Source organism: Hipposideros armiger, unplaced genomic scaffold, assembly GCF_001890085.2.
Source record: "Hipposideros armiger isolate ML-2016 unplaced genomic scaffold, ASM189008v1 scaffold_108, whole genome shotgun sequence".
NCBI lineage: Eukaryota > Metazoa > Chordata > Mammalia > Chiroptera > Hipposideridae > Hipposideros > Hipposideros armiger.
Window position 1 is genome coordinate 2,115,796 of NW_017731458.1, and position 27,634 is coordinate 2,143,429.

General features: G+C 37.3%; 2 protein-coding genes and 1 long non-coding RNA gene across 3 annotated transcripts in view; 2 read left to right on the top strand and 1 right to left on the bottom strand.

Moving 5' to 3' along the window:
- OMG (oligodendrocyte myelin glycoprotein) overlaps window positions 1-2,081 on the top strand; it is a 2,848-nt gene extending 767 nt beyond the window's left edge. The window contains exon 2 of the mRNA XM_019647025.1: window positions 388-2,081. Within this exon, the coding sequence (XP_019502570.1) occupies window positions 388-1,713 (1,326 nt within the window). The 3' untranslated portion in view covers window positions 1,714-2,081. The remainder of the gene's footprint in view (window positions 1-387) is intronic.
- The window catches only part of NF1 (neurofibromin 1), a 246,631-nt gene that overhangs the window by 92,591 nt on the left and 126,406 nt on the right, over window positions 1-27,634 (bottom strand). Inside the window, exon 34 of the mRNA XM_019646973.1 lies at window positions 25,447-25,557. Coding sequence (XP_019502518.1) covers window positions 25,447-25,557 — 111 coding nt within the window. The remainder of the gene's footprint in view (window positions 1-25,446; window positions 25,558-27,634) is intronic.
- Window positions 18,609-19,967, top strand: LOC109385123 (uncharacterized). The gene is made up of 2 exons (XR_002124553.1): window positions 18,609-18,717; window positions 19,320-19,967. It is a non-coding gene; the product is annotated as an uncharacterized LOC109385123 (long non-coding RNA).

Here is a 27,634-nt window from a genome sequence, read left to right on the forward strand (position 1 = left end):
ACAGCCATTTTCCCCCATTGGACTAAAAAAGGATAGTATCAAAAACAGTAATAGCTTAAGATTCCGACTTTTTATTTGCAGAGAATGTCATTTTATAATATTAAGGCTCTCGGAGGATAAATAAGAGACTCCGTAAAAGAAGGGAGAAAATAAAGGAGAAAACGCAGGAGAGAGTAGGGGGAGAGTCTCTACCACATAGCCCCAGTTGAAGGATTAAGCATTCGGACTATAAATGAAGGGAGCTTTGTTAGTTTAATCACTGGAACAATTATAAAAGGACTCAACAACAACGAGGTTTATTGAAAATTTAGCCTAGTGCTCACTGACCCAGGCAGATGCCTAATTGTATTTGCATATTAAAAGAAGGGTGTATCTGTTTGTTTCCAGGCTTTAATGGAATATCAGATATTGAAAATGTCTCCCAGCCTGTTCATCCTTCTGTTTCTCACACCTGGTATTTTATGCATTTGTCCTCTCCAATGTATATGCACTGAAAGGCACAGGCATGTGGACTGCTCAGGCAGAAACTTGACTGCATTGCCATCTGGACTGCAAGAGAATATTATCCATTTAAATCTGTCTTCTAACCACTTTACCGATCTGCATAACCAGTTAACCCAATACACCAATCTGAGGACCCTGGACATTTCAAACAACAGGCTTGAGAGCCTCCCTGCTCAGTTGCCTCGGTCCCTGTGGAATATGTCTGCTGCTAACAACAACATTAAGTTGCTTGACAAATCTGATACTGCTTATCAGTGGAACCTCAAGTATCTGGATGTTTCTAAGAATATGCTGGAAAAGGTGGTCCTCATTAAAAATACACTAAGAAGCCTTGAGGTTCTCAACCTGAGCAGTAATAAACTTTGGACAGTTCCAACCAACATGCCCTCCAAACTCCATATCGTGGACCTGTCTAAAAACTCCTTGACACAAATCCTTCCAGGAACATTAATAAACCTGACACATCTCACACATCTTTACCTGCACAACAACAAATTCACATTCATTCCAGATCAAGCTTTTGACCAGCTCTTTCAGTTGCAAGAGATAACCCTTTACAATAACAGGTGGTCATGTGACCACAAACCAAACATGACTTACTTATTGAAGTGGATGATGGAGACAAAAGCCCATGTGATAGGGACTCCCTGTTCTAGCCAAATATCATCCTTGAAGGAACATAACATATACCCCACACCTCCTGGATTTACCTCAAGCCTGTTCACTGTCAGCGGGCCGCAGACAGTGGACACCATTAACTCTCTGAGTATGGTGCCTCAATCCAAAGTGACCAAAATGCCCAAACAGTACCGAACAAAGGAAACGTTTGGTGCCACTCTCAGTAAAGATACCACCTTTCCTAGCACTGACAAGGCTTTTGTGCCCTATCCAGAAGACACATCCACAGACATGACCAATTCACATGAGGCAGCAGCTGCAACTCTAACTATTCACCTCCAGGATGGAATGGTTACAAACACGAGCCTTACCAGCTCCATGAAATCATCCCCAACACCCATGACCCTCAGTATTACTAGTGGCATGCCAAATAATTTCTCTGAAATGCCTCAACAAAGCACAACCCTTAACTTACGGAGGGAAGAGACCACCACCAATGTAAAGACCCGCTTACCTTCGGTGGCAAATGCTTGGCAAGTAAACGCTTCGTTTCTCTTAATGCTCAATGCTGTGGTCATCCTGGGCGTCTGAGGGCCTGTGTTTTCTGAAACTAATGAAAGGATGCCTCCCCGATGTATAGTTGGGAAAACATGCCCCTATCTAACCAGTGATTCAAGCTATATTAAGTATTCAAGAAAGCCAGTCTTACCTTTCTGACTCTGATGTACATGAAGTAACTTGTCTTAAATAAAAGAAGTGCACAATGTCTTGGTACTTGCTGCTATTTTACTGTCTTAAGTGAAACTAATGAATTTCTTTTTTTTTTTTTAATGAAATGTTTTCTTTTGAAGGCTTCGATTCATTGCACAAGATATAAAGCGTCTAAACTTTAATATGTATTTTATGTATGTTTACACTGTCAAACACCTGGGAACAAAAATAAAAAAGGTCTATGCTCACAACGGTGTCATTTGGCTTTCTGGTCATGCCAGCTTCATCTACTCAGTAGAATCAAAATGGCCCAATCATTTTTGTGCTCGGGTACCTTGGTGAATGAAGTCTTTATGGTACATGAAATGTTGGAGGGAGGTATCCAAGGATTTTGCCACTAAAGTAAAACTGAGGTTGATACCCCATGAATGGTTATGCCACATTATTTTACACACAAGCCATAATTGTTTTAAATCTAAATGATGTCCTGCTTCTGAGGAACTCTTGGCTACTTTACAGATTAAATAATGGACAAAAGCTCTTCAAAAAGCTAGAAGACACTAGGCTTTGCATTTTAATAAGGGAAGTTTAATGGTGTTGTTTTTCTGCATTTAAGTGAAGTATGAAAAACACAATAAAAAGTTTAGGGTTAAGGCCATGTAAAGGAGCAGGTTTAGTGCATATTTAACAAATCATTTATTAATGGGAAATTTAAATATTTACAAAATTAAAAGCCTATGTGCAGGAGAGGAACACTTATCTTTTGCACATCAAAAATTAGAATCTGACTTAACTAAGTTAAAAATAAGATTAGTTTCAGGATAAAATCATGGGAATCTAACAAACACGGGCAGTGCTAAGGGAGGGAGGCGGAGAAAAAGGAAAGGAGGAAGGGAAAAAAGGATGGAATTCATTTGGTGCTATCATCAAGTGATGAACCCAATAAAACAGACAACAGGACCAGGGCCGGGCATGGGGCAAATTATGACACTCCAAATCAAATTGTACTGGATCTCCAAATATGAGAAAATCAAGAATTTTCTACAACTATAAAATTAAGCCACCTTTGAATTGGAGACAAACATAAGTAATAGCCAAGAGTCAGGGGGAAAAAAGCCCTGAAATAAGGCTAGAATTAAAATGCAAGACAGCATAACTGAAATGAGGAAGCTATAAATGAGGTGTTTAATTTGTGTGACATAAGGAAGAATCTATTTCAAGCATTTCTAGAGTTAGCAAGGGAGTATAGAAAGAAATTTTTATGCTCCTTCCTAAGAAATTTAAAAATTAAGGTAAGACTTCTTTCCAGGTTTCAGAACATTTCTATTCAGAGAGAGAAAAAAGTAACAACCTTCCCCCCTTTTCTTTTTAAGCACCAGGCTTATGGGAGAATTATTGTTAAGCTTCAAAAAAGCAATTGCTCTCCTATGCTGACTAGTATAGTGGCTTTTGAACAGTTTTCTGCCCCAGCAAAGCTAATTGGCTCACTATGTCAGGGAATTTCACCATGAAGAAAAGGGGTTATTTGAAATAATTTCCTAAGTGGTTTTAAAATGCATTACCTTCCCAAATGGGCAAACTGTTCCTACTTCCTCCCAATCACTGGTCTAGTATTTTCATCATTGATGACAGAGGCTAATTGCTTAGATATTTTCTACTCTACCATATACTGGCATCTTGTTTAAAAAAACACATATACTGAGCCTCATAGAAAGTAGGTTTCTCAGAGGTAATGTCTCCACTCTGAAAAATTCAATGTTATCTTAGAAATCCTACGAGAAAAAGTGACAAGAAAGTGAAATTATGGATTACAGCATTGGCAGCAACTAGGGATTATGCCAATCTTACTGGCATGTCTGCAAAATGCAGATGAAAAACTCAGTAAGTACCACACATGTCAAGTCCTTAGAAAGAAGTATTATCTAGCCTTGAAGTAATTGCTTCCTTCTAAGGAAATTGTGTTCTCAAAATTATTAATGGAGGAGGACTCATTATTTGCCACTGAGACAAGATCTACTGTATTACTGGGCTCCATAAACATTTCAAAATGCATCAGTCCTCAACATCTAGCTCTCAAGCTCTTAAGTTATCCATACACACATACATACACTCCTGAGGCTTCTATTTTACAAGTAACTTTTGTTTCTCACCAGTCAAGAGGATCCAAATAAGAGCTACAAAAAGTTAAAAACATAAAAGCAAATACAGCGGTTCTCAACCTTCCTAATGCCGTGACCCCTTAATACAGTTCCTCATGTTGTGGAGACCCCCAATCATAAAATTATTTTCGTTGCTATTCTATAACTGTAATTTTGCTACTGCTATGAATCGTAATGTAAATATCTTTTTGTTTTCTGATGGTCTTAGGTGACCCCTGTGAAAGGGTTGTTCGACCCCCAAAGGGGTCGTGACCCACAGGTTAAGAACCGCTGAAATAGAATAAGGAATAAAGTAGTGGTGAAGAGTGTGTGCTCTGGTTCTAGGCCTAAGTCCTGCCTCTGCCACTTCTCAGCTGTACAACCCTGGACAAGTTACCACTGCTCTAAGTCAGTTTCCTCATCTATAAAATGGGCTAGCAGCACTTAGTCATAGTGGATTAAATGGCATTCTGAAAATTAAATGGCATAATTCACAAAAAGCGTTATCACAGTGTCTTGGCCCCCCGACACTCTATATGCAGTAATGTTGCTGCTGCTGTTGTTAGAACTATTATTATTACATGTGTATGTCCAAGCCCAGTGATCTGGGAAATTCCCACACATGGAAACAGCCAGGCTCTATCTACACCCTTAGAGCAAGAGAACGAAAGGGTGTATTTGCCTCAGTCCTGCTTCTCCACCCTGTAGAATTCACGTTCAGACATGAGTGGAGTGGGGACCCAGAAGAAAATCAGAGAAACATTCACTTATCACAGCAGGATGAGAAGATGTCTGCTACGGCTAACTAAAAAGATGACAAATATGTGCTATTCAGTAATTTTCCATAACAGTGCTCTGATGCAATTGCAAATTCCTTCGACTGACATAAAAAATGTCAGACAAAAGCCAACCTAAAATCTGATAAGATTATTCCTTATGAAGCATATTCTAAGAACTAGATAAGGAATGATATCATGCATTGCAAACACCTTGCTTATTAGTGAAAAGTTATAGTTCTATTAAAATTAGAATCAAACAATGATACCCGTTACCATCAAGCTTTTCAACATTATTTGGGAAATTCCAGAACAACAACAACAAAAAACTCCCCGAAGCAACAGATAAAATTACAGGAAAATAAGAAACAAAATGATTATTAACAGGTGAAATAACTGTGTATATAAAGGATTCCTCAGGATTGTCTTCAGAAGAATAACTTTAAATAAATGACAAAATAAATATGGAAACATTGAGAGTTTTCTCATACGCTGGCAACAAATAATCAAGACATTACAGGAAAAAGATACCATACATGACAGAAATAATAAACCAAAATATATAACACCAAGAAATAACAGTCCTATGAAATGTGTAGTACCAAATGGGGAAAAGCTAAAACACATTAATGAGAGGTATAAACCAAGACTTGGTGAAGATGATAAACAAAGGTCTTGCCATTCATTTATTCTCTCGCTCAATAAATATTTATTTAGCACCTGGAACGCACCGGGCACCAAGGCTAAGTACAGGAGATATACCTTTGCTGATATTATAAAAATGCTATGATTCCCAGTGTAATTTATGGATTAAGCCAGACCTGATGAACATTCTAATGAGATTCTTTCTGGAACATGACATAAAACATTTAAGTTCATCTGGAAAAACAAACAGGCAAGAATGGAAAGAGGGAAGAAATAATAGCGGTACCTTAGCCTTTCTTGAGAGGGAAACATACCAGCTGCAATGATTAAGACAGAACGGTAGTGGCATAAAAATAGAAAGGAAGATAACCCACACAGAAATGGTAGCACAGTGAGAGCACAGTACACAGAGAATTCTCTGTGACTCCGTTTCCTCACAGGGTTGTCGGGAGGAAAAAGGAGATAATTCACATAAAGTCCTTAGTGCTACACAACGGTGCTGACCACACAGTAACCTCTTAAACACTGTGAACTGCAGAAGGAAAGAAAATCACAAATGAACGAGGAAGGGAAAGATTCAATAACAATGCTAGGAAAATGGAAAACAGTCCAATTTAACACTCACTTCATGCGCTACGCCTACACAGCAAACTAAAAATGATAACATTAAAAAAGGAAGTCTTAAAACCAACAGAAGGTCTTAAAAATATTTATAAATCTCTGGGTGGAAGGTTTTTTTTTTCTTTTTCAAGTTTGAAAAAGAAAAAAAAAATCACAAAGAAATCATCAATAGATTTGTCTCTATAAAACCCTCAAATTTCTTTATGCTAAAACAAGCCTGACATAGAGAATACCATAAAGCAGATTGTTAATCAAAGCTCATACACATGACAAGAAACATACTTAGATTCTAAATGGATAACTGGGCAAAGGACACAAACAGAATATTTAACAGTTAGGAAGCACGGTGATTGATAAAATATATGGGAATATGGCCAACCACATAACAATTACGAAATAAAAATAATATGTGACACCATTCTCATTATTAAACCAGCAAGCAATTTTTTAAGAATAAAAATCAATGGTGGGTAAGACAAAATGAAACAGCCACGTTCACATACTGGTGCAGCTCTTTTGGTCAGCAATTGGCAACTGATGAGAACAGCTATTGTGAGTTGCTGCTGAGGCATTTCATAGTATGACAGCCCTGTACACACTCAGAGTCTGGACATTCAAATAAGGAGCCGAGTTCGGGATTCCCATGACAAGTTCCCACGTTCCTTTTCCCTGGGACACCTTTTAAAATAAACACTTAAGAGCTGAGTCCTCGAAAAGTTAGTGGCCACTGCCCCAAGCACCTTACAAGAAATAGGTGCTTTCTCCTCTGCCCACTCGTGACGAGGGATGGAGGACTGCCCCCTTCCCCAGGCACACCGTGCCCTCCACCCACATTTCTGGGATTTGTAGGTAATAAATCTTGTGACTTTACTTCCTTTGTGTGAGTACATTGAAACTGAGCCCTCAGTCAAAAAAAACCCAGGTTTTCACTTTCCCAAAGCAGGAGCTGAGATGCTGAGGGAACTACCTGCTGGCCTCCTCATTCAGCAGGTCATAATCTGCATATTCTTAATTTACTACACCAGCTATGGGGGGGTTGGGGGGGGGGAACACACCAATGATCAAAAACCTAAAATATTTTAACCTTTAATATAGTAAATTCTCAATAAATCATAGCATTCTTTCTAACAGCAAGGAAAATGGAAACAATGCTAAATACAGGAAATTGGTTAAGTAAATGATGATCCACTGACAAGAATATTGTGTCCAATAAAAATATTTATGAAGAGTTTTTTTTAAGTGTGAAATGTAGAAAATGCAAATACTAGAAAGATAAGCAAAAATGATAGGATGTAAACATACATGGTATAGAACTATGCATAAAAACACAACAAAAAAGAGAGAAATGTACCAAAATGCTAACGCTGTATACCAAGTATGTTTTACAACCTGCGCTGTCCTTGAAAACTGCAAGCGATCTAAGAAAAGAACTACTGGGACAGCTGTGCAAGGGATTTAGGTCGAGTAGGAAAACAAGAAAACGGGAAGATGTAAAATGAACTGTGACCAGGAAGAGGTAGTCAAGAAACCAAAGGCTCTCATGAAGTAACAATGAGAGATAGAAAAGCATGATCAGAATTGCTGGGGGCACATGTGAATTGCATTAGCTTATTTTAGTTCTACGTGGTCACTGCTGTCAAGATTGTTCCCCCACAAATCTACCCAGACAAGCTCTCTTCCTCCTTAAAAAAAAAACTTCAATGATTTCCCATGTCTGAGAATAAAATCTAACCTCTTTCTGGTTTCCTGTAAGAGCAGGCCCTGTTTCCCTTTACAGTGCCATCTTAAAACTGTCATGCTCCCTCACATTGTTTAGTTCAGACAGTGTCATTCTGTCCCTCTAATTCACATGCTCTCTCTGACCACCAGGCTTTCAGAGATGCTACATGTCCCCTTTGGTAACTCCTTTTCCTCTTCATGAAGAAAATCTTCTTCATCCTTTCGATTTCAGTTTAGATAACACTCTCTCCTAAGAGCTTAGTTTTTTGGAACACATTGATCTGAATTTATAAATAAAAGACTGAACTAATCCAGATCAAAGATGTGACTGGTGAGTTAACAATGCCTACTTACAACAGACTAACCAAACCTCCAGTGCTTATTATTCTAGAGTCTAAGTTTCTTCCATTAGGTCAAAGTCACAGCTTCCCAGTCCAGAGAAAAGAGAGAGAAAAGAAAAGTTAAGAATGTAGGAGGATTTGGCTAGGCTGGCACCTGCCATATGAAAAATCAGTTGTGGGCAGCGGGGAGTTAGTTACCTTTGGAACAATTCCCGAGAACGGTTAGTTCTGATACCTGTGAACAATTTAGCACAAGTAGACTGCCTAACGGAAATCAGTGAGGGAAACGGAAACAAATACCATCTTAAGGTGTTAATAAGGTGTTCCGCAGATTAGTTTGCTTCACACGTTGAAAAACCTGTGATACAAAGTGAGGCTTTTAAGAAGCTCAGCTTTTAGGAAGTGCCATTTTGGTTTAACAGCCCCAGCTCTGTTAAACATGTTTAGGAACCAGCTGAGACATACGCTCCCTACACCCATTTATCTTTTCTATAAGCCGTGGCCTCATAATCTGAATTTGTTGGAAATTATCGATGAGATCAAAGCTCAGAAACTAAACATACATAAACACACAATAAAAACAGCAACACTATAAAATTTTTTCTGAATAGAACAATTCTAAGTATATAGAAAGCACACTGAGGTTTAATAGAGCATGAGAGAAGGTTTTGTCACCTACAGCCTGTGTTTCCTTGTGCAGGTGATTAAATGTGTCCTCTGGTAAAAATCTATGTGGTTAAGAACATGTATTCCATATGGGTATTTTAAAGACTAGATTAAATCATGTACATTAAAGCACTTTGTAGGTGCTACATAAATATTTTAAAGATGACTGCTATCTGTTGTATAAGAGATTCTGGGGTAATTAACAAGATTAGAAATGGAAAGGACTGAACCAATAGTGGTATATAGTTCCCCATGTATCTGCCCTCTTTAATTATATCTCAAATAGCTAGTTAACAAGGTTTGTTATATATTTATCCCATGGGAAATATAATTTATCAGTAAAAAATTAAATATCTGAATATTTCACATTGGTATCTCAAGGTCAACTATCAAATAAATCTAATGACATACTCCATATCAGGAAATGCAGTTTTTCACTTTGCTATGTTGTTGCCCATAGTTACAATTCAAACAAACAAACTGAACATTCTGGAAGGCTGAGGGAGTTCAAATGCTTGTCAAACGCTTGCCTCAACAGAAAATCAACTGAGATTTAATGGCTTTTCATTGAGAGAGAAAAAACAAAACATCAGGAAGGGAAAACAAGGATGCCATACACCACAATAACCACCAGGAAGGCCCTTGTTTGCCAGCCGAAGCCTCAGCAACCACGGCTGCACTGGAGACACTGGACAGTATCAGAGTAACTGGCACACGGCCACACCCATTTACCAGCTCTATTATTTAGGCATCAGCAGCTCCGCTCTATTTCCTCATAACGATGACAAATAATTAAAGAAAGCAAATAAATGCTTAAAAATGATTTCATCTATTTCTGGGCTCTAATATTTCCTCATGGTATAGCTTTTCTACAATGATTACGTAAAATCTTTCTTACTTTAGTATGGCATACATGGATGAGGTATTGAGTCTCTTGCCCTGACATTAAATTCAAAACAAAACAAAAGACAAAACTGCAGGGCATTAAATACAAACTTATAGACACACTGTAACAGCTAAAGTATCTTTAAAACATGTTAAAATGAATCAAAGAATCGAGGAGTCACCTGAAACTAGTAAAACATCTTCATCTATTGAATTGACTATAAACTGATTTTAATCTTAAACATAAATGTCACACATGATACATCGAAATTTCTGTGCTTTTCTTCAAAGCTGTCATGTTTGAGTCATTACACTCTTATTCCAATGAGGATGCCATTGCTGAAAACATCTCTGGGGCCCCTCCTTTCAAATATTATTATACTAAGGGCCAGTTCATGAGTCACACAAGAAAAAAACTCATTTTAAACAAAAAACAGTATAACTAAAGTCAACATTTTACCTTGTTTGCCAAAAAACATCAAGTATAAAAAATTTCCTACCACATTTTAAAAGAACATGTTTCATTTGACAGTACTTGCAAAAACTTATTTCCCTAAAATGCTGTGTTCAAAGGCAGCCGGGTCTGAAGTAAGTACATCCCCTCTAACGGCGACTCTTGAGAAGGTAATGGTATTCACTTGGATATATTTATTCTTAGATGCTTGTTTTAGAATTTTTCTAGGTTGTTTTATATAATCAACTTCATAAGCATAACTCAGGATTATTTCTTTTCAAGGATTACATACTTATACTGAAAGAGGAACCACAGTTAAAAAAAACAGCTGTTTTTTCACAGCAATATAGATGGACTGCAGCCGCTTAGCAACTTTTTCTGTAGTACATGTGAAGTCATAACCACCAAATTATTCAGTATGTATCAATCACTAAATAATCTTTGATGAGTAAACCGAACCCTTGTTTCATGAATACCCAAGGCCACTATATTTCTATAACCTTCCGCCGGGTGCAACTAATCTTACAGATTCAATGCACACAAATTTTCAAATATGAAATACATCTTTACTGTACTAGGTCACAAACACAACTGGCGATAGATTACGGTAGAGGGGGAAGATATGGAAGCGATGAGTCACAATACTTAACTGTTAGATATTTGAAAATTTGTGTGCAATGAATCTGTGAGATCAGTTGCGCCCAACACAGGGATAAACCAAGTATCACAGAAAATAAAACCACTTAAGAAATATTTGGGCCCAATTCAGAATTCCAATTCTAATCACTCTTATTAAATCAAATCTTCCTTTGAACTACAGTCATATGTGTCTATAATTAAAACTGGTGATTAGTTTTAACACTATCACCAAATGTTTACATATATAATAAGTAAAAGTTAGGTTCATTTATTAAGTGTTCTATGAAATGCCACATACTCCGCTAGATTCTGTTTTTCCACATGAAGACATCTAAGACCTAGGAGCTAAAAGTCCAATAGGTGAACAGAAAAAATATATTCTCTGCACCCCATGTTCATTGCAGCATTGTTTTAAATAGCCAAGACATGGAAGCAACCTAAGTGTCCATCAATGGGTGAATGGACAAAATAGACGTCATATACAACTGCACCGGAGTATTATTCAGCCATAGAAAAGAAGAAAACCCTGACATTTGCAACAACATGGATGGACTTTGAGTACATTATGCTAAGTGAAATAAGTCAGACAGAGAAAAAAAAATACTGTATGACCTCATTCATATGTGGGATCTCAAACAACACCGAAACCCAAAAAACAGAACTCATAGATACAGAGAACAGATTGGTAGTTGCCGGAGGGCAGGAGGTGGGGGGTGGTGTAAGAGGAGAGAATAATGGGTGATGGTGATCAAAAGGTACAAACTTCTAATTCTAAAAGAACTAAGTCCTTGAGATGGAATATGTAGTATGGTGACTCTAGGTAATTATACTGTATTGTATATTTAAAAGTTGCTAAGAAACAAGACCAAAAAAATTGTAACTGCGTGGTAATGGATGTGAACTAGACTTATTGTAGTGATCATTTTCCAATATATACAAGCATCAAATCATTATGTTGTACACCTGAAACTAATATAGTATGTCAATTATATCTCATTTAAAAAAACATATACTCCAACATGGTCATTGTTAAATAGTAATAAGATTTGCAATGGTTTACGTAAGGGGCTATTTATAAAAACTTGCCTAAAAAGACAGACGAGAGCAAGTGTTGGGTGGGGATGTAGAGAAATTAGAACTCTCATACACTGGTAGTGGGGATGTGAAATGATAAAGCCGCTTTGGAAAACAGTTTGGCAGTTTTTCAAAGGTTAAATACCAAGTTACCATATGACCTAGCAATTCTGTTCTTTATATACCTAAGCAAATAAAAGACATACATCCACACAAAAACTTGTACATGAATGTTCATAGCTGCATTATTCATAATAGCCAAAACATGGAAATAATATCCATTAAAGGAGAAATGGTTAAACAAAATGTGATATGTCCATACAGTAGATTATTTAGCTATAAAAGGGAATAAAGTACTGATACTTCCAAGAACCTTGAAAACATTCTGTAAAGCACAAGAAATCAGTCACAAAAGAGCACATATTGTATGATTCCACTTATATGAAGCATCCAGAAGAGGCAAATCCATAGAGACATTAAGTAGATCAGTGGTTGCCAGGCACTAGGGGAGGGAGAACTGGGAATGACTGCAAATGGGTACGGGGTTTCTTTTTGGGGTAATGAAATGTTTAAAATTAAACAGTGACGACTGCACAACTGTGAATATACTCAAGACCACTTGCATTGTACACTTTAAAAGAGTGAATTTTATAATACGTGAATTATATCTCAATAAAGCTGTTATTTTTTGCCTAGATGAGTCAGAATCAGGTTACTAAGATAAGGCTTGAATCAAAAGTAGGCGTTTGTCCTATGTTAGGGGAAGGGCATCCAAGGCTGATGGTAAGCCTGTGCAAAAGCACAGAGGCACACCAGGATGCCAGGGCCTGGCAAAGTTGGGCAACGGTGAGATGGTCAGTGTTGCCGAAGCAAAAGTGAGGCATATAATATAAAGTCTGGAGTATCCTTCTAAAACGTTACGACACACGGTGATGACTAGTCGTCTAGTATTAAACTTAAATGACCAACTGAGATAAATGGTTTCAGGACATTTTTGATCCCCACAGTGGAGGTAATGTGCAGAACGCGCATTTGGCATTCTGAGCTTTCTGGGCAGGCTCTGGCTTTGCCAGCTAGTACAGTCTCCTTGACAACTGCCCTGATGCCACCTCAGCAATGTGTCAGGAACACATTTTCTTGAGAACCCCAGAAAGCATGTAGGACTCACCTGGAATCACAATGATGGTGTCATCACCAGATTTCTGGGATAAGGTCAGCATCTAGCCTCTTACCCAAATGACTTTCAAACTTCTGCTTTCATTCAGCAATCTTGCAACTAATGTGAACAGTATAAAAGATTATGAAGAGACTCGTATAAGATGCTAAGGAGCAAAGGCTTTATCTTAGAGGCTAGTGGTTTTTGAATTGTGGTACCTATATGATGGGGTGGCATATGAAATAGGCATTTCATAGTTTCGTATTTCTTTTCTTTTTAAGAAATTTTATTGGGGAACAGTGTGTTTTTTTCCCCCCAGAACCCATCAGCTCCAAGTTAAGTAGTTGTTTCAGTCTAGTTGTGGAGGGCGTTTTTCCAGGACCCATCAGCTTCAAGTCAAGTAGTTGTCTTCAATCTAGTTGTGGAGGACGCAGCTCCTTGGCTCATGTGGGAATCGAACCAACAACCTTGGTGTTATGAGCCTGCGCTCTAACTACCTGAGCTAACCAGTCGCCCCTCGTATTTCTTTTTACTATTATCTTTTGTTTACTGGTTTTCTAGTTGTAGCAATCAACACTGATTTTCTATTTATAGTATCATATAAATTCTCCTGTAAAAAAAGTTAATAAAATATTGAGGAAATAACAGTATAGCTGTTATGAAGAAATGGCAAAATTCCCAAAGGTGGTATATATAAATGCCTTAAGTATGAAAACTTAGCTAACAGGAGCACATAAGATGTTTTATGTGGAAGTAACATGGTAATATTTTAGAGATCATTTTGGCAGTATTGTGGTACATTTGAGGGGATGGGACAAAATACTGGTGACAAAGAATCCAAATAGGAAGTTGGTGCACTAGCCTAGACCAGAGGTCTGCAAACTATGGCCCACTGGTGACATCCTGCCTGCACGCAACTTGTGGTCTGTTTTTGCATAGCCTGCAAGTAAAGAATGACTCTTACATTTTGAAAGAGTGGTTAAAAAAAAAAAGGAAAGAGAAAGAGAACTATATGTGGCTTATAAAGCCTAAAATATTTACTACTTGGTCCTCTGCAGAAAAAATTTGCAAATCCCAGCTTAGAGAATTGAGGAAGCTACAAGCTGAGTCTGTTATATGAAAATAAAGCATTAAAAAATTTGGAAGCAGAATCAACAAGACATCATGACTAATCAGATGTATGTGGTTAACAGTAGGAAGAAGTGAAGATTGATGCGAAGGCTTCTATTTAAACTCAAAGTAGATAGAGATACCATTATTCAAGAGAAGGAAACAGCAAGGAGAGTCTCTTTTTAAAAATTAAATCACTTTTTTCATTGATAATGAAAAATAAGAATAAATGACAAGCCAAAATTAAATTAGATAACAGGCTTACAGTATTATGCCATCAGGAAGACAAACTTGCTCAAAGACGGAAGTTTGAATTTGACCTCAGAACACATATTTTGCAACTAAGGGGAAATGTGTTCCTTTATATTAGATTTCTAAAATGAAGAGTCTGATATTTATTTTTACTGTAGCAAAGTGTGTACAATTGTAAAAAGTGTTCACATTTAAGTCTAACATAACAATGGCCTGTTTTTGCATATTTGCATATCCGCTTTCCCAAGAAGCTTCCAAATACAACTGCCCCTTGAACAATGTGGGTTTGAACTGGGTGGGTCCACTCACATGCTGACTTTTAAAAATAAATATATAGTCAGCCCTCCATACCTCCAGGTTTCTCATCATCAGACTTAACCAGCCGCAGATGAAAATAGTATTTTCGATAGGCGGTTGGAACTTTACGGATGCCAAGGGTTGACTGAACACACTTTTTTACACAATTTTGTATAAGGGACCTAAGCATCCCTAAATTTTGGTATCTGCAGTGGTTTCTGGAACCAATCCCCTACAGAAACTGAAGAAAAACTGTAATTAAGTTTTGGGGGACTCAAGCTATACTCAGATTTTCAACTGTGCGGGGTGTCAGTTCCCTTAACCCCTGAATTGTTCAAGGGTCAACTGTAGTTTATTGAAAAGTAATTGTCCACACTGAAAAGCTACTTGCTGCTACATCCTATTGAATTGTTTTAAATGTTCTACTTTTAAATACAGGTTAAAATGTACTAGTAGCATGGTAAGAATTTTAATCCTAAAAATCTGAATCCTAAAATTTCAAAACTTTAACAAAAGTTTAAGAGACATGAGGTACAGGTGCAGTAAACACAGACCTGGAATAGTACTTACAGAGGGTTTTCTAAAAAGCAAAAAGTGCTTCCATTGCCAACACTGTTTGTGTAACTGCTACTCAAGGAAAGATTCAAGTGTCCTTTTCGTGACACAAAAACCCAAAGACCCAAAGAGAAAAGTTAGAGAAGGGAAAATTGGACCTGTTTCTAGAGTAACATATTAAAACTGCAACTTGAAATTCTCAAGAAATTGCTATATGAAATTTATGAGTGTTCAGATGATTTTATAAATAAGATCACGTTTCTTTATTTTCTTAAAAGAGTTCTGAAAGAATCAATATGTGAAGGTAGGTAGAAAGTTCTGGAAACACCTAAAAAACCCAGGAGGTCAATTCAAGGTAATATAAGCATGTAAAGAGAGATACTGCTCGTGAGTTCCAAAGCTCCAGCCCTAGATATGAGAAATTTTGATTTCCCAGATAGAAAACTAGCAACACAGTTGCTATTCTTATACCAATTATGGCTTCTATTTATCAAATACGTACCATGGGTTGGGCACTCTACTGAATGCCACACAAATATCATCATAGTTAATACTCACAATAAACCTACAACTTGGTACAGATCCACAATCCCATATCTGAAACCCCTGGGCAAGATGCATTTCTGAATTCAGAACTGTTCAGATGCAGGAAATACATAGCACACTCAAACTGGGATATGAGAGACTATGTATAAAGGAGAGGAAAGGGTTAAGGGCAACTACATGAGATAGTGAGACACTAAGTCTGAAGAAGCGGAGGCAGGGAGCAGCTACCAGGAACCAGACACAGAGAGGGCTGATGCACAAAAATGACTTAATCTTCACAGAGGGATGCAGCCGGCCCACAGTGACCCTCAGGAGAGGGGCTGAGAGAATACACACCGACCTCCCTCTCTTTCTTGCCCCCAATCTCCAGTATCCCCCACAGGCCAACTGAGACCGGTGAGGAAAGAAGCCCGATGATATCGTCCACACAGGGCAGTCTTTCAGGTACAGAGCAGGGTGGAGAAGAGGAGAGAGTAGATTTGGAGAGACCAAGGCAGTCATCCAGCACATAGTGGGATTGGTCAGCATAGGCTAACTTCTGTCACCAGCAACCCCAAAACATCACTGGCTAATACGACAAAAGTTAATTTCTCACTCATGCCATCCAGCAGTTCTACCATCTTTTGATAAGCCCCAACTGAGGCCTCTGTTTCTGGTAGGCATTGACAGAAAAGAGCAGGAATAGAAGACTGGTGCGCAGTTAGACACCAGGTCTGGAAGTGACACACCTCACTGAAACCACAGCTCTCAGCCACATGGCCCCACCTAACTGTAAGAATGCTAGAAGTGGTATGGTGAGGTGCCCAGACAGCACAGGAGAAACTCAAATGTAAGTACTAGCCTTATTCTGTATCATGTAACACACCAGTGGAATTTGAGACACATCCCAAAATCAACCTCACCAATATTTCTGCAGTGCAACATTAATATCCACCCTAAGTGGAACAAATATATCAATAGATGACAATAATGAAGATAATGAAAAGTCTCACACCAATGTAGGTTAGGTGTTTCCGTCAAATAAGTTTTGGTGCCAAACTTTTTTTGACAAAACTTTATGTTTTCAGAAAATTTTGGATTTCAGAATCGTAGGTAAGGGATTAGGAATGTACATTATGATCCACATTATACAAATGAAGAAATCGTCTCAAAACAGAAGACAGAAGGTAGAGATGGGACTTAAAACTCGGGCCTGCACGTGTATGCTTATGCAGGGAAAACTGCAAACAACCAAAAGTCTCTTATTATTTTAGACATCATGAATGATATCGGCTCTCAGACATGAAGAAACAAAGAGGTTTCAATGAATTCCAATGTTTATTGTGTACTATTTTGTATAAGCACTCACTGTGCTAGCAGGTAGGGGGACTGGAAAGAATAAGAGAGAGTGCCTGACCACAAGAAAGACAGAAGATGATGGAAGATTTAGGATACATCTATAGTGAAAAGTGGACTGGTAAGTGCTCTAGAATTATGAAGTCCTAAAATGACTGACCTGAAGAATAGAGGAAGGGAAGGCTCACACCAAAGGTGCTGCCATCAGTTAGACCTTGAAGCAAGTACAGAATTGTGAATGAGTGAGAAGTACTGTGGGCGAGGGAGGCTGCACAAAGATCCAGAGGTGGGAGCTATTTCAAGGTCTGAATAACGGCAAGGGATTTTTGTTCGTTTGGGAGCATTTGAGTGCCAGAGAGTTCAAGATTTTAAATTGTATTTAATTATTATCAAGCAGTCCGGGCAGCTTGAAATCAATAAGAAAAAGATCATAAGAAAGTCAAGGTTGCAGAGCCATTTGGCTAGATAATGATGCAATTAACTGAGAAAGAGATTATGAGAAGACTATACCTTGGAAGAAAAATAGAAATGGGAAAATGTTGAATTTTAAATTTGAAATAAGTTGAGATTGAGGTGTTTGAAGCATCAATAGTCACCTGCACATTATCTTAGTACTGATTTACAATATCTACTCTGGATGCTAAGAGGCTTTTTATGTTTACTTCTTTGGTCTGATCACACTATTCTCCAGTGGCGTGAGGTTCTATAATATACATATGTGCCAAATAAGTAAGATTTAGCAAGCACTGGAACTATTCTTTCAGGAGAACTTCATAGCAGAGTAAAACAAGTGAGGAACGTGTACTGACTTGCACTTCGGCCATTTATGTAGCAACTTCCTTGCATATGTCAACACCACTTTTCACTGCCCTGAAATTGTTAAGAGTGCTGGCCAATATGATGAAAACATTAGAACAAAACAACCCAACCTTCCTGTATGCTCCTTATCAGGAAAAGGAGTGATCAAACGATAAAATTCCTTTAAAGAGTTTACTTAAAGTGCTTCAATGTTGGCGGTTTAATATATTTAAAAAAAACACACAAAAACAACACTTCGTAAACTCAGTATGAAAGTATCACTTTCATATGCAATCCTTTTCTTATTTAGTTTTAATTAATAAACTTTAACCTTTTTAATAGGTCACTTTAGTTATTTACTAGCAATTAAATTCCTGAAACGCTATACTCCTGAATCCTTTTTAATACTTCAAAATAACATTGGCAGAAACTACCCTATAAACATACACAAGATGCTTCAGAAAAAACAAAACAGATATCTGTCTCTAATACACTTACTTGATTTTAACTCGTGATAATCACAGCAGGTAAAATAGTATATTCCTCTAGTTAGAGTCTATCCTATGAAGAAATTCACTAATGTTTACATGGATAAGAGAAATAACACAGTAGCGTTCACTGGGCTCTTTAAATATGCGAGTAGATTTTAGAGACTTTTACTTGAATTCTTTGATCTCTGCCAAAGTCTATCTGTGTACATCGGTTGTCTGGAAAACACTCAACAGGATATTTCCAAAGAGCAAATGGCAGGTCAAGTTTAGAACATGTGACTTCCTCACTAATTACATTTAAATTGCACACAGTAAGAAATCAGATGTCCCCCTAGGACACTGGAGAAAGCCTGAGCTCTTAATCTTCAAAGAAAAAACACCAAAAGGTAATGTTAAATTGAAATTTTCTCAATTACATATTAGAACCAAATGTAACTTGTAATATATATTAGACTTCTAAAATTAAAGTTTGAGCTTTAATTTTTTTATAAAAGGAATAGCTAACCATGCTCAGCATGGGTTAGTTGCATTATTTCAAATGTGCCAACCCATTAGATTTGAATATAGGATAAAAGAAAATTAGGCTTAATTAAAAAATGGCTTACTATTAAACTTTTAACTGTTACTATTAAACTTACTATTAAAGATAGTATATGTCTATACTATGTATCCAGAGTCCACATCTAAAAAACACTGGACTAAGCAAGACTCACTCTCAAGTTCTAGCTCTGGCCATTTTCAGATATGCATCCTCAGGCAAGTTATGCTCTTTCTGTGAGCCCATTTGTAAAATGAAGAGGTTGATTTTGATCACTTCTAAATTTCCTTCTAACTTAAAAATTATGACATTTGTTAAACCAAAGGCTGGTGTTTCCCCAGTGCTGGGGAAAAAGGTTCCTTCATTTTTCTCCCCCTTAAAAAAAGCTAGCTCTCAGATTTGTTTGTGATACAAGCATTAGATTAAATTTCTGTAATTATTTTGAAACAGAAAAATGATGTTCAAGCTATCACTCATCAGCCTGTTCCTCCTATTTGTTGATAACACTTCGGGGACAAGTCCACCACCGCTGACCTCAAGTTCTATGGCAGTCTCGGATGCCAAGACGAGCTTGAGTTCTCAGACAAACCCACATTCCAAGACAACCTGGAATCCTAAGACAACTAAGAAAACAGCAGTGACCTCAAAGATAGCAGTGACCGCAAAGATAGCAGTGACCTCAAAGATAATGACCTCAAAGAATACAGCGACTCTGAATATAATGGCTGAGACAAGTGGTGGCACCACTCTGAATCCAATGGACAACATTCACTTTCTTTTCTATGTAATATTTTTGCTGTTTTGTGTGCAATCAGGCTGAAGTGGACTTGAACTGTTTACATTCCTATCTCAGTTCTTTATCATCTGCTGAATGACAACAAGCACACTAGGAAAATCAAATTTATTTCAACTTATTTCCCAGGAAGGTATCATTAGTCTAGCTTAATTTGGTTGTTTGCAAATTTTAATTGTGTAAGCCTAATTATTACCTTAATATGGTTTCCTTCCTTATAGATGCTAAAAAAAAAAGCAAAATACCAATGTGTGCAAAACTGAATTGAAAATCAGATTTTTACATTAAAGTTGTAAGAGAAGAAATTGTGTTGGTCATGTTTAACCAAAGTATGCTTGTGTGTATGTGTGTGGGGGCGGGGCAGGGAAGGAGAAATGACATGTGTTGTTTTTGTATTATTATTATTTTTTATTAAATAGACAAAAAAAGTGCTAATCTGATAAGTAGAAACTATTATAGAATGCTCTATGAAACAATACACCTATCTGTGACACCATATTTCATGAATGTGTAATAGCAATGTTACAGTAAAAAGGTACCTATTCTGCTGACCTTTGAAATGCATAATACAGCTGATTTAATGAGATTATCTTGCTTTTTAAAAAATATTTATTTATTTTTTTCAGTTACAGTTGACATTCAAAATTATTTTGTATTAGTTTCAAGTTTACAGCATAATGGTTAGACATTTATATTTATATTATTTATGCAGAGATCCTCCCAATTAGTCTATCGGGAGGTACCCACCTGGCACCATACAGAGTTGTCAACATTATTGACTATATTCTCTATGCTGTACTTTACATCCCCATGACTACTTTGTTAACCACCAATGTGTACTTCTTAATCCCTCCACCTTTTCACCCAGCTCCCCAACCCCCCTCCCCTCTAGCAACCATCAGTTTGTTCTCTGTATCTATGACTCTGTTTCTGTTTTGTTTGTTCATTCATTTTGTTCTCTAGATTCCAACTATAAGTGAGGTCATATAGCATATCTTTCTCAGTCTGACTTATTTCACTTAGCATAATACCCTTTGGTCCACGCATGCTGTCACAAATGGTAAGATTTCATTCGTTTCATGACCAAGTAATATTCCATTGTATGTATGTACCACGTCTTCTTTATCCAAGATTATCTTGGCTTTGAGTAAACCTTTACCTTGTATTTCAAATGGTCATTTGTAAATCAGATGCCTAGAATTCAGAACTCTTCCCTACAGAAATTTATCTCATAACTACTGGTGAGATTTTCATGCTGGTCCATAAAGGTCCATTTAATCCAAAAACCTAGTACAGAAATTTAACAGTGATAATAACCATGTTATCAATAGTACACTTGTTAAGGATGGAAACCCAACTCTGATTCTTTACTAGTTGTGCTACCATGAGTTAACTACATGACCCAGTGTGATCCTCAAACAAACTGACTACAAATGAATCACTGGAGGTGCCTGTTAAATCTATAGATTAATCTCTAGCCCTTGGAAGTTAATTTGGCAGCTCAGGCAGGAGCGGGGATGTTTGTTTGTTTGAATTCTCCAGGTCATTCTGGTAGCTAGGTTTGGAAACGACTAACAACTTCCCTAAGTTTCAGTTTATATACATGTCAATCACCGTTACTAATAATACCTCAGCAGGTTATTGTGAGGGTTAAATGAAATATCATATAATACGCACAGTTTGTATGATGCAGAGACTGCACTCAGTAAATGTTAGTTATGATTATTACTATTAACACCAAAAAAGCAGTTACCAGCTATCACAATATTCCTAAGGGGAAAACTCTTCATTGTAACTTGTAGGTTTTATATTTTTAATTCTTCTTACAAAAATAATATATGGTCTTGGCAATAAGTCAAATGGTACAGAGATATATAATAGAAATATTATAATTGTTTCTTTGCCTCCTTCAATCCTACTCCAGTGAGATAAGCAATATGAACAGTTTCCTGTATATACTTTCACACATTTCTCAGCTATACTTATTATATGCATGTGCACACATACAAACACCCAAATTACTCTGCACCTTGTATGAGAAGTTTCAGAATCATCCTCCTGGGGCTTTTGAAAGCTGCATTAGAGGACTTCTGTTACCTTTGCCTGCTCAGAATCCACTTTTCCTCATTCTGCCCCCATAGCCCCCCTTTCAGTTCATGCAATTCAAGTAGGGCTGGCTTCACCACTGAGCTCCAGTGATGGGCACATAATTCAGGCCTAGACAGCCATAAAATTCCACCCCCCTTGCCACAGTGATTGCCTCAGGAATTGGCACGTGGCTTAAGCCAGGCCAATAAGCCCAATACGTTTGCTGTAACTACTAAGAAAGAGATGCTTTTCCACTGGGGTTGTTAGGCTGGGAGAACACAGACCATTGCGGCCCATGGCTTAGGAAGAGTTGCTTAGGAATAAAATCAACACAAAGAAAGTAAGAGTCACAACGCAGCGAGAAGAGATGTTCTCCAGATGACACTGTTCAAGGCTCTGCGTGGAGTCACGCAAGAAGCTAGTCCATCTCCTGATTTTCTTAGGTACATGTGCCAACTGATACTCCTTTTGGTTCATACAAGTTTGAATTTTGTTTTGGTCACTTATAGCAAGCAAAACGTACTTTAACCTATTGCCTATTACTCCATAATATACACGTGTGCTCATTGATTCAACAACTGTCCTTTTCAAACATAGTTTCTCATTTTTTTGCCACTATAAACAATGCTGCAATAATTGTCCTTGCGTTTATGGTGCTTTAACAACCACCAGGCAGGAGCATAAGTGCATAGGAGGGAAGAGCAGGAAAAGATTAAAAACTAAGTTAGGTGAAAATTACGGAGCCCCTTGCAGGCCTGATTATGGAACCTGAACTTCATATCAGGGAGTCAATGGTGCTATTTAACACACTGAGAGAGACAAGATTTGTACTGGAAACCACCTCCAGAAGCAATGGTAAGACGACCTGGAAGTGTTTGTCTGGGGAGTGGGGAGGAGGGGAATGCTGCGTTAGTACAGGTAAGAGCTAATAGGAGTCTCAGTGATGGCAGTGGGGAAAAAAATGGTTTCAAAAGACATTTGCAAGGTACCTAAAAGTAATATTAAACCATTGAGATCCAATTAAAAGAACTTAAAACACATACCTAAGGACAGCCCCTGAGGAAGGAACAGCACTGGTGTCACTTTGAATCACAAGACTGCTAGAGTAGGAACACGTTCATGACCTAGAGGCAGCCAGAAACCTACCAGCTAGCCAGCACCTGACGATACAGGTTCTGCCCAACAGGTGTTTCTTAGCTGAACCACATGCTCTCGCTGTGCGATACTGAAGTCATGAAGGAGATACTAGCTGGGGCTACACAGAAAGAGGAAAGTCAGGAGGTAGAGCTGAACATGAAGCTAAGAGAGAGCCCAAGAGCGCAAGCCAGTTCCAGAACTGACAGCCATCTAGTTCTGTCTATACCTGGGCAGGATCTGCTTTAATTCGTGTTTTTCTGAGGCCTATCTTCTTGAGAAAATAAGAAGGACTTCTTTGCGATAAGAAAGGCCTAACTAAAACAACCTCCCAAAATCAAATCTTGGTAACATAATGAGGAGGATAAATGAAAGAGGGAAGAATTTTGAATGATTAGGATGTTTATAGAGAGGGAAGGATGGCAGTGCCACTGAGAAAGAAAACACGGTGTGAAGAAGTTGATTTGAGTATACACTGAATTAAGTGTGGACTATCTGTAAAGAGATTGGAATTGACAGCTCAAAAAGACATTAACTAATAGTTGGGAGTCTAAGATACAGAAACTAGAATATCAAAAGAGAGGTCCAACCGACGTGCTCTTTCACAGAGTTAGCTGTCGAGAGACAAGGCTCTCCCTGTCCTCTCCTGGGCGTGTACAGTGGAGGAACTGGGCCTGTCTCTGCTCTGAGCTGCTGTGTGCTCACCTGTCCTGGAGCTAAGGCTTCACGCCAGGTGAAAACGAAGACCAGGAAGAGCTCTACTAGGTCTAAGTAAGAAACTGACAGAATTAACAATCTGAAATTGGCAGAGTTATATTGAAAACCAAAAAACCAAAAAAAGAAAACCTCAAACCTACTCTGTACACAATTTTGCAGGTCACAAAATACTTCATGGGAGAGGTAGAATGCATAGTTTCTATAAGCAACCCCCCACACCTTTTTTTTTTATATGAAGAAACAGATTCAGAAAAATTAAGTTGTTTAAGATTACGCAGTTAATGAGCAGTAGAGCGGGGAATCCGCAGCACTCTCAAGTCACCGTATTATATAGGTTTCCTGGAAGTCCCACTGATTTAATCTGACATGGGTGTCTGCATCAGGCCTATCCTACCTTCCTTTGGCTTTTTGAGATCACCGCAGAGAAGGAATACCATCTTACAGTTTCTGATCCTAAAGAAAAAACTCTGCTTTGAGATTTTTCCGGAAATCTTTGCTAGTTGTCAACTAAGAAGAATTGAAAGGGGAAGGGGGGCACACACCTATCTATCTCTCTCACCAATGTTTCCCTTTTAATTCCTTAGACAAAATAGGGAAAGTCAAATACACTGGTTGTATTAAAGGTTAGAGTTGGAATATAAATACAGTTCATCTCAACTGCAAAAAAAAATGATCTTAGGCAATTCAGAAACAGCAACTGAGGTAAAAGTTGGAAAGAAGACTTTCCTGGGAAGGTGAAGAGATAGATGTTCCTCAGGGTTTTGAAGGAGGATGACTAAGGATAAACTCAAGTTTCTATACTCTCTCGACACCTAACGCCTCAGTTCTTGGGAGGTCTTGGTCTTAGTGCTCTCTGAATTACCTGCTTAAACATGTTTCCAGCCTTCTACCTTCCTTTCTTCACTCCTTTCCCCCTATTTGTCAACCTCTCTTTGTTTATTACACAACTGTCAAGTTTTTGCTACCCATGGCTGTTCAGTCTACTGACATAATTCCTCAATTTATATTAAATTCAGGAACTCAGAAAAATTAATTTCTATAGCTAGTGAATAAGAACTAAGACTAAAGAGTCCTTGAGATTCCAAAGCCAGTGGTCCATTATATCACATCGTCTCTAAGGTTCAATAACCATGAGTTACGTCACACTTAAATGGGAAGAAGTAAAACTGACCAAATAATGTCACAGGTGAGTTCTCGAAAGGAAGGCAGAATGAGACAACAAAGAAAAAACGATGGCAGGGAAAGCAACGCAAACATCATACCTATAGTTAAGGAGGACCTCACAGCATTTCCAGAAAGGCTTTCTGGGAATCAACCTGAACTGAAGGCGGCACAAACAAACACAGTCAAATTTCTAGGCTGTCACCTACGCCATCTTTATAGACATTTCCCACAGCTTCTATGAACTATTTGTTAAGTCACCCTCATGCTGTCTTACACAGCATATTACTACAAGTTCTCAGAAACAGACTCTTAAAGTTTCATTTCTATTTAATAAAAAAGTTCTTGATTATCATGTTGTGGATATTATTTAATCAGAATCAACCTGAAGACAAAGATTTTTTTGTGACTTTTTACTCTTGCTAATTAATCCATTGTAGGTAGTATTAAAAAAAATTGATGTGGCAAGAAGGAGTCAATATGAAATAGGTGGTATGAAAAGCAATCTGTAATGTATGAGCATCATTGTGAGAGACAGGAGGGCTTTTACCCCGCTATATTCTCCCAAGTAAACTTGTTTGCAATTCCAGTAAAGTCAAATCGGAAAAACCAAATCTGTTGTCTCTTTACATCTGCTATCATTTTTAAAACTGTTAAGAGAAACTAAAACATAGTATTTCTTACCTCCGTGCAACATAATAAAATATAGGATTCCCAGCTTTGGAAGTTCCAGCTTGGTAGAAAATACTTAACGTTTTCAAAGCCTTGAACTCTTCTTTTTCGTGTACTTGATGCCTGAAAGAAAACAAAACAGAGTTATTAACTCATAGGCTTTATGCTGTCCATTGAGTATTTGCAAAAATCTACAAATGGACCAATGATAAAATATGCAAACTGATAAAATATTTAAAAAGCAACAAACATGCTTTCTGAAGGGCAATTTGGCAACATGTACCAAAAATTTCAAGGTATTACTCTTTGAACCACAAAGAGTGGTTCTTAGGACTATCCTAAGAAAACTAATGGGCAGGCATATTAACCATAGAATTGTTTTTAATCGTGGTATTTTTTTTCTAGACAGGAGTTTTTAAGTTTTTATATATTGAATTTTAAAGAGTTAACTTTATCCATCTTTTGTTTTCTGGCTTATTGATTTTGAATGAATGAGAAAGGCCTTCCTTTGCCCATATTTTCTTCTTCATAGGAGTTTATTTTCACGAACGGTATGAGCACCTTTTTCCAGATGGTTACTCAGTTGCACTAGCACCACTTATTAAGAGTCCATTCTACAGCTTCCTACTTGCCCTCTTTCGGGGAGTACACAACTGCAGATCAACAATCATTATCTGCCTTCTGTAGAAAAGAAAAAAAGTAAAAAATTTAAAAAGTAAAAAGTTTAACTGCTAAAAAAAGGTCCATTCTAATCTCTCTGATTCTGCATACTACTTTTATCATATATTAAATTCCCATGTGATTTAAATCTATTTCTGAAAAAGCATGATTTAATTTTTATATATTCTGCTCAATACTCAGTGTGTGTCTTTAACCTAAAGATTTATGTCATTCACCAACCCTGGAAAACTCTCATCTGCTGTCTCTTCAAATATTTCCTCTTCACTATCCTCTCTAAGCTCTATATAGCTGGAATGCCATCAGACACGTTGGACCTTCTCTGTCTATCATCTGTATCTGTTAACCTCTTCATATTTTCTATTTCTTTATCTCTCTGTGCTCACTGTATGCTAGTTAATTTGCTCATCAGAAATTATCTTCTAGCTATGGATTTTAAAAATGTTATTTTTAAAATATATTTTCTTTTACCTAGTAATTCTATGTGTCTTGTGTCTGGGGGCACAGGGAAGAGGAGAAGTTGTATTATCTCATTCCATCATGTTGCTGGTACCAGGCCATCATTTGCTTAACATTAATGGAAACAACCTAGACATAATTTGATAAGAGAAATAGGTACACATGTATATAGATAAATGACTAGGAGGCGATATGCCAAACGTTAACCAAAATATCTTTAAGAGATGAAATAACTGGAACTATTTTACTTTCTTCTTTAGAAAGCTATGTTTTGAAAAATTTAACAATTTTTATTTTTATAGTTCAGAAAATTATAAAACTTTTCATTTTTTTAAAAGAAAAATGGGTCTCAAAGAGCATTAATGGGAACTTAGAAGAGAACAAATACCTAACAATTATTAAACATTCTATCTATATACCAGATACTGTTCTAAGTATCTTACACATATTAGTCTTCAAAAGCACAGAAGATTGTTTTTTAAAGGAAGGTAGGGTCTTAGGTAAAAGAATTAATACAAAGGATTTCCTAGAAAAATGGAAAAATGGCTAGGACATCCTCAGTAATGTTGAATAAAAAATAATTTTATATTTTTTGTACTATGTAATTTTCAATTAGTTAACCTGAAAATTTTATATGGAAAAATATTCCTTCAATTACATAGGAATAAACATTTATTACACTGAGAAAAATATAATGGAGCTAAAGATAAAAATTAAGCTGGAAAGGAAATTGTTGTGTATTCATACCTCTCAAAATAATATCAAAGAATTTGAGTCATGTGTACAAAACTATCACCTACAGTAGTCCCCCCTTATCTGTGGGGAATACATTCCACGACCCCCAGTGGGTGGCTGGAACCACAAATAGTACCAAACCCTGTATATACTATGCTTTTTCCTATACATACATGCCTATGATAAAGTTTAATTTATAATCAGGCACAATAAGAGATTAACAACAATTACTACTGATAGAACAACTGTAATGATATACTGTAATAAAGGTTATGTGAATGGCTTTGTGTTCATTATTAAGTAAAATAAGTGTTTCTTGAACACAAGC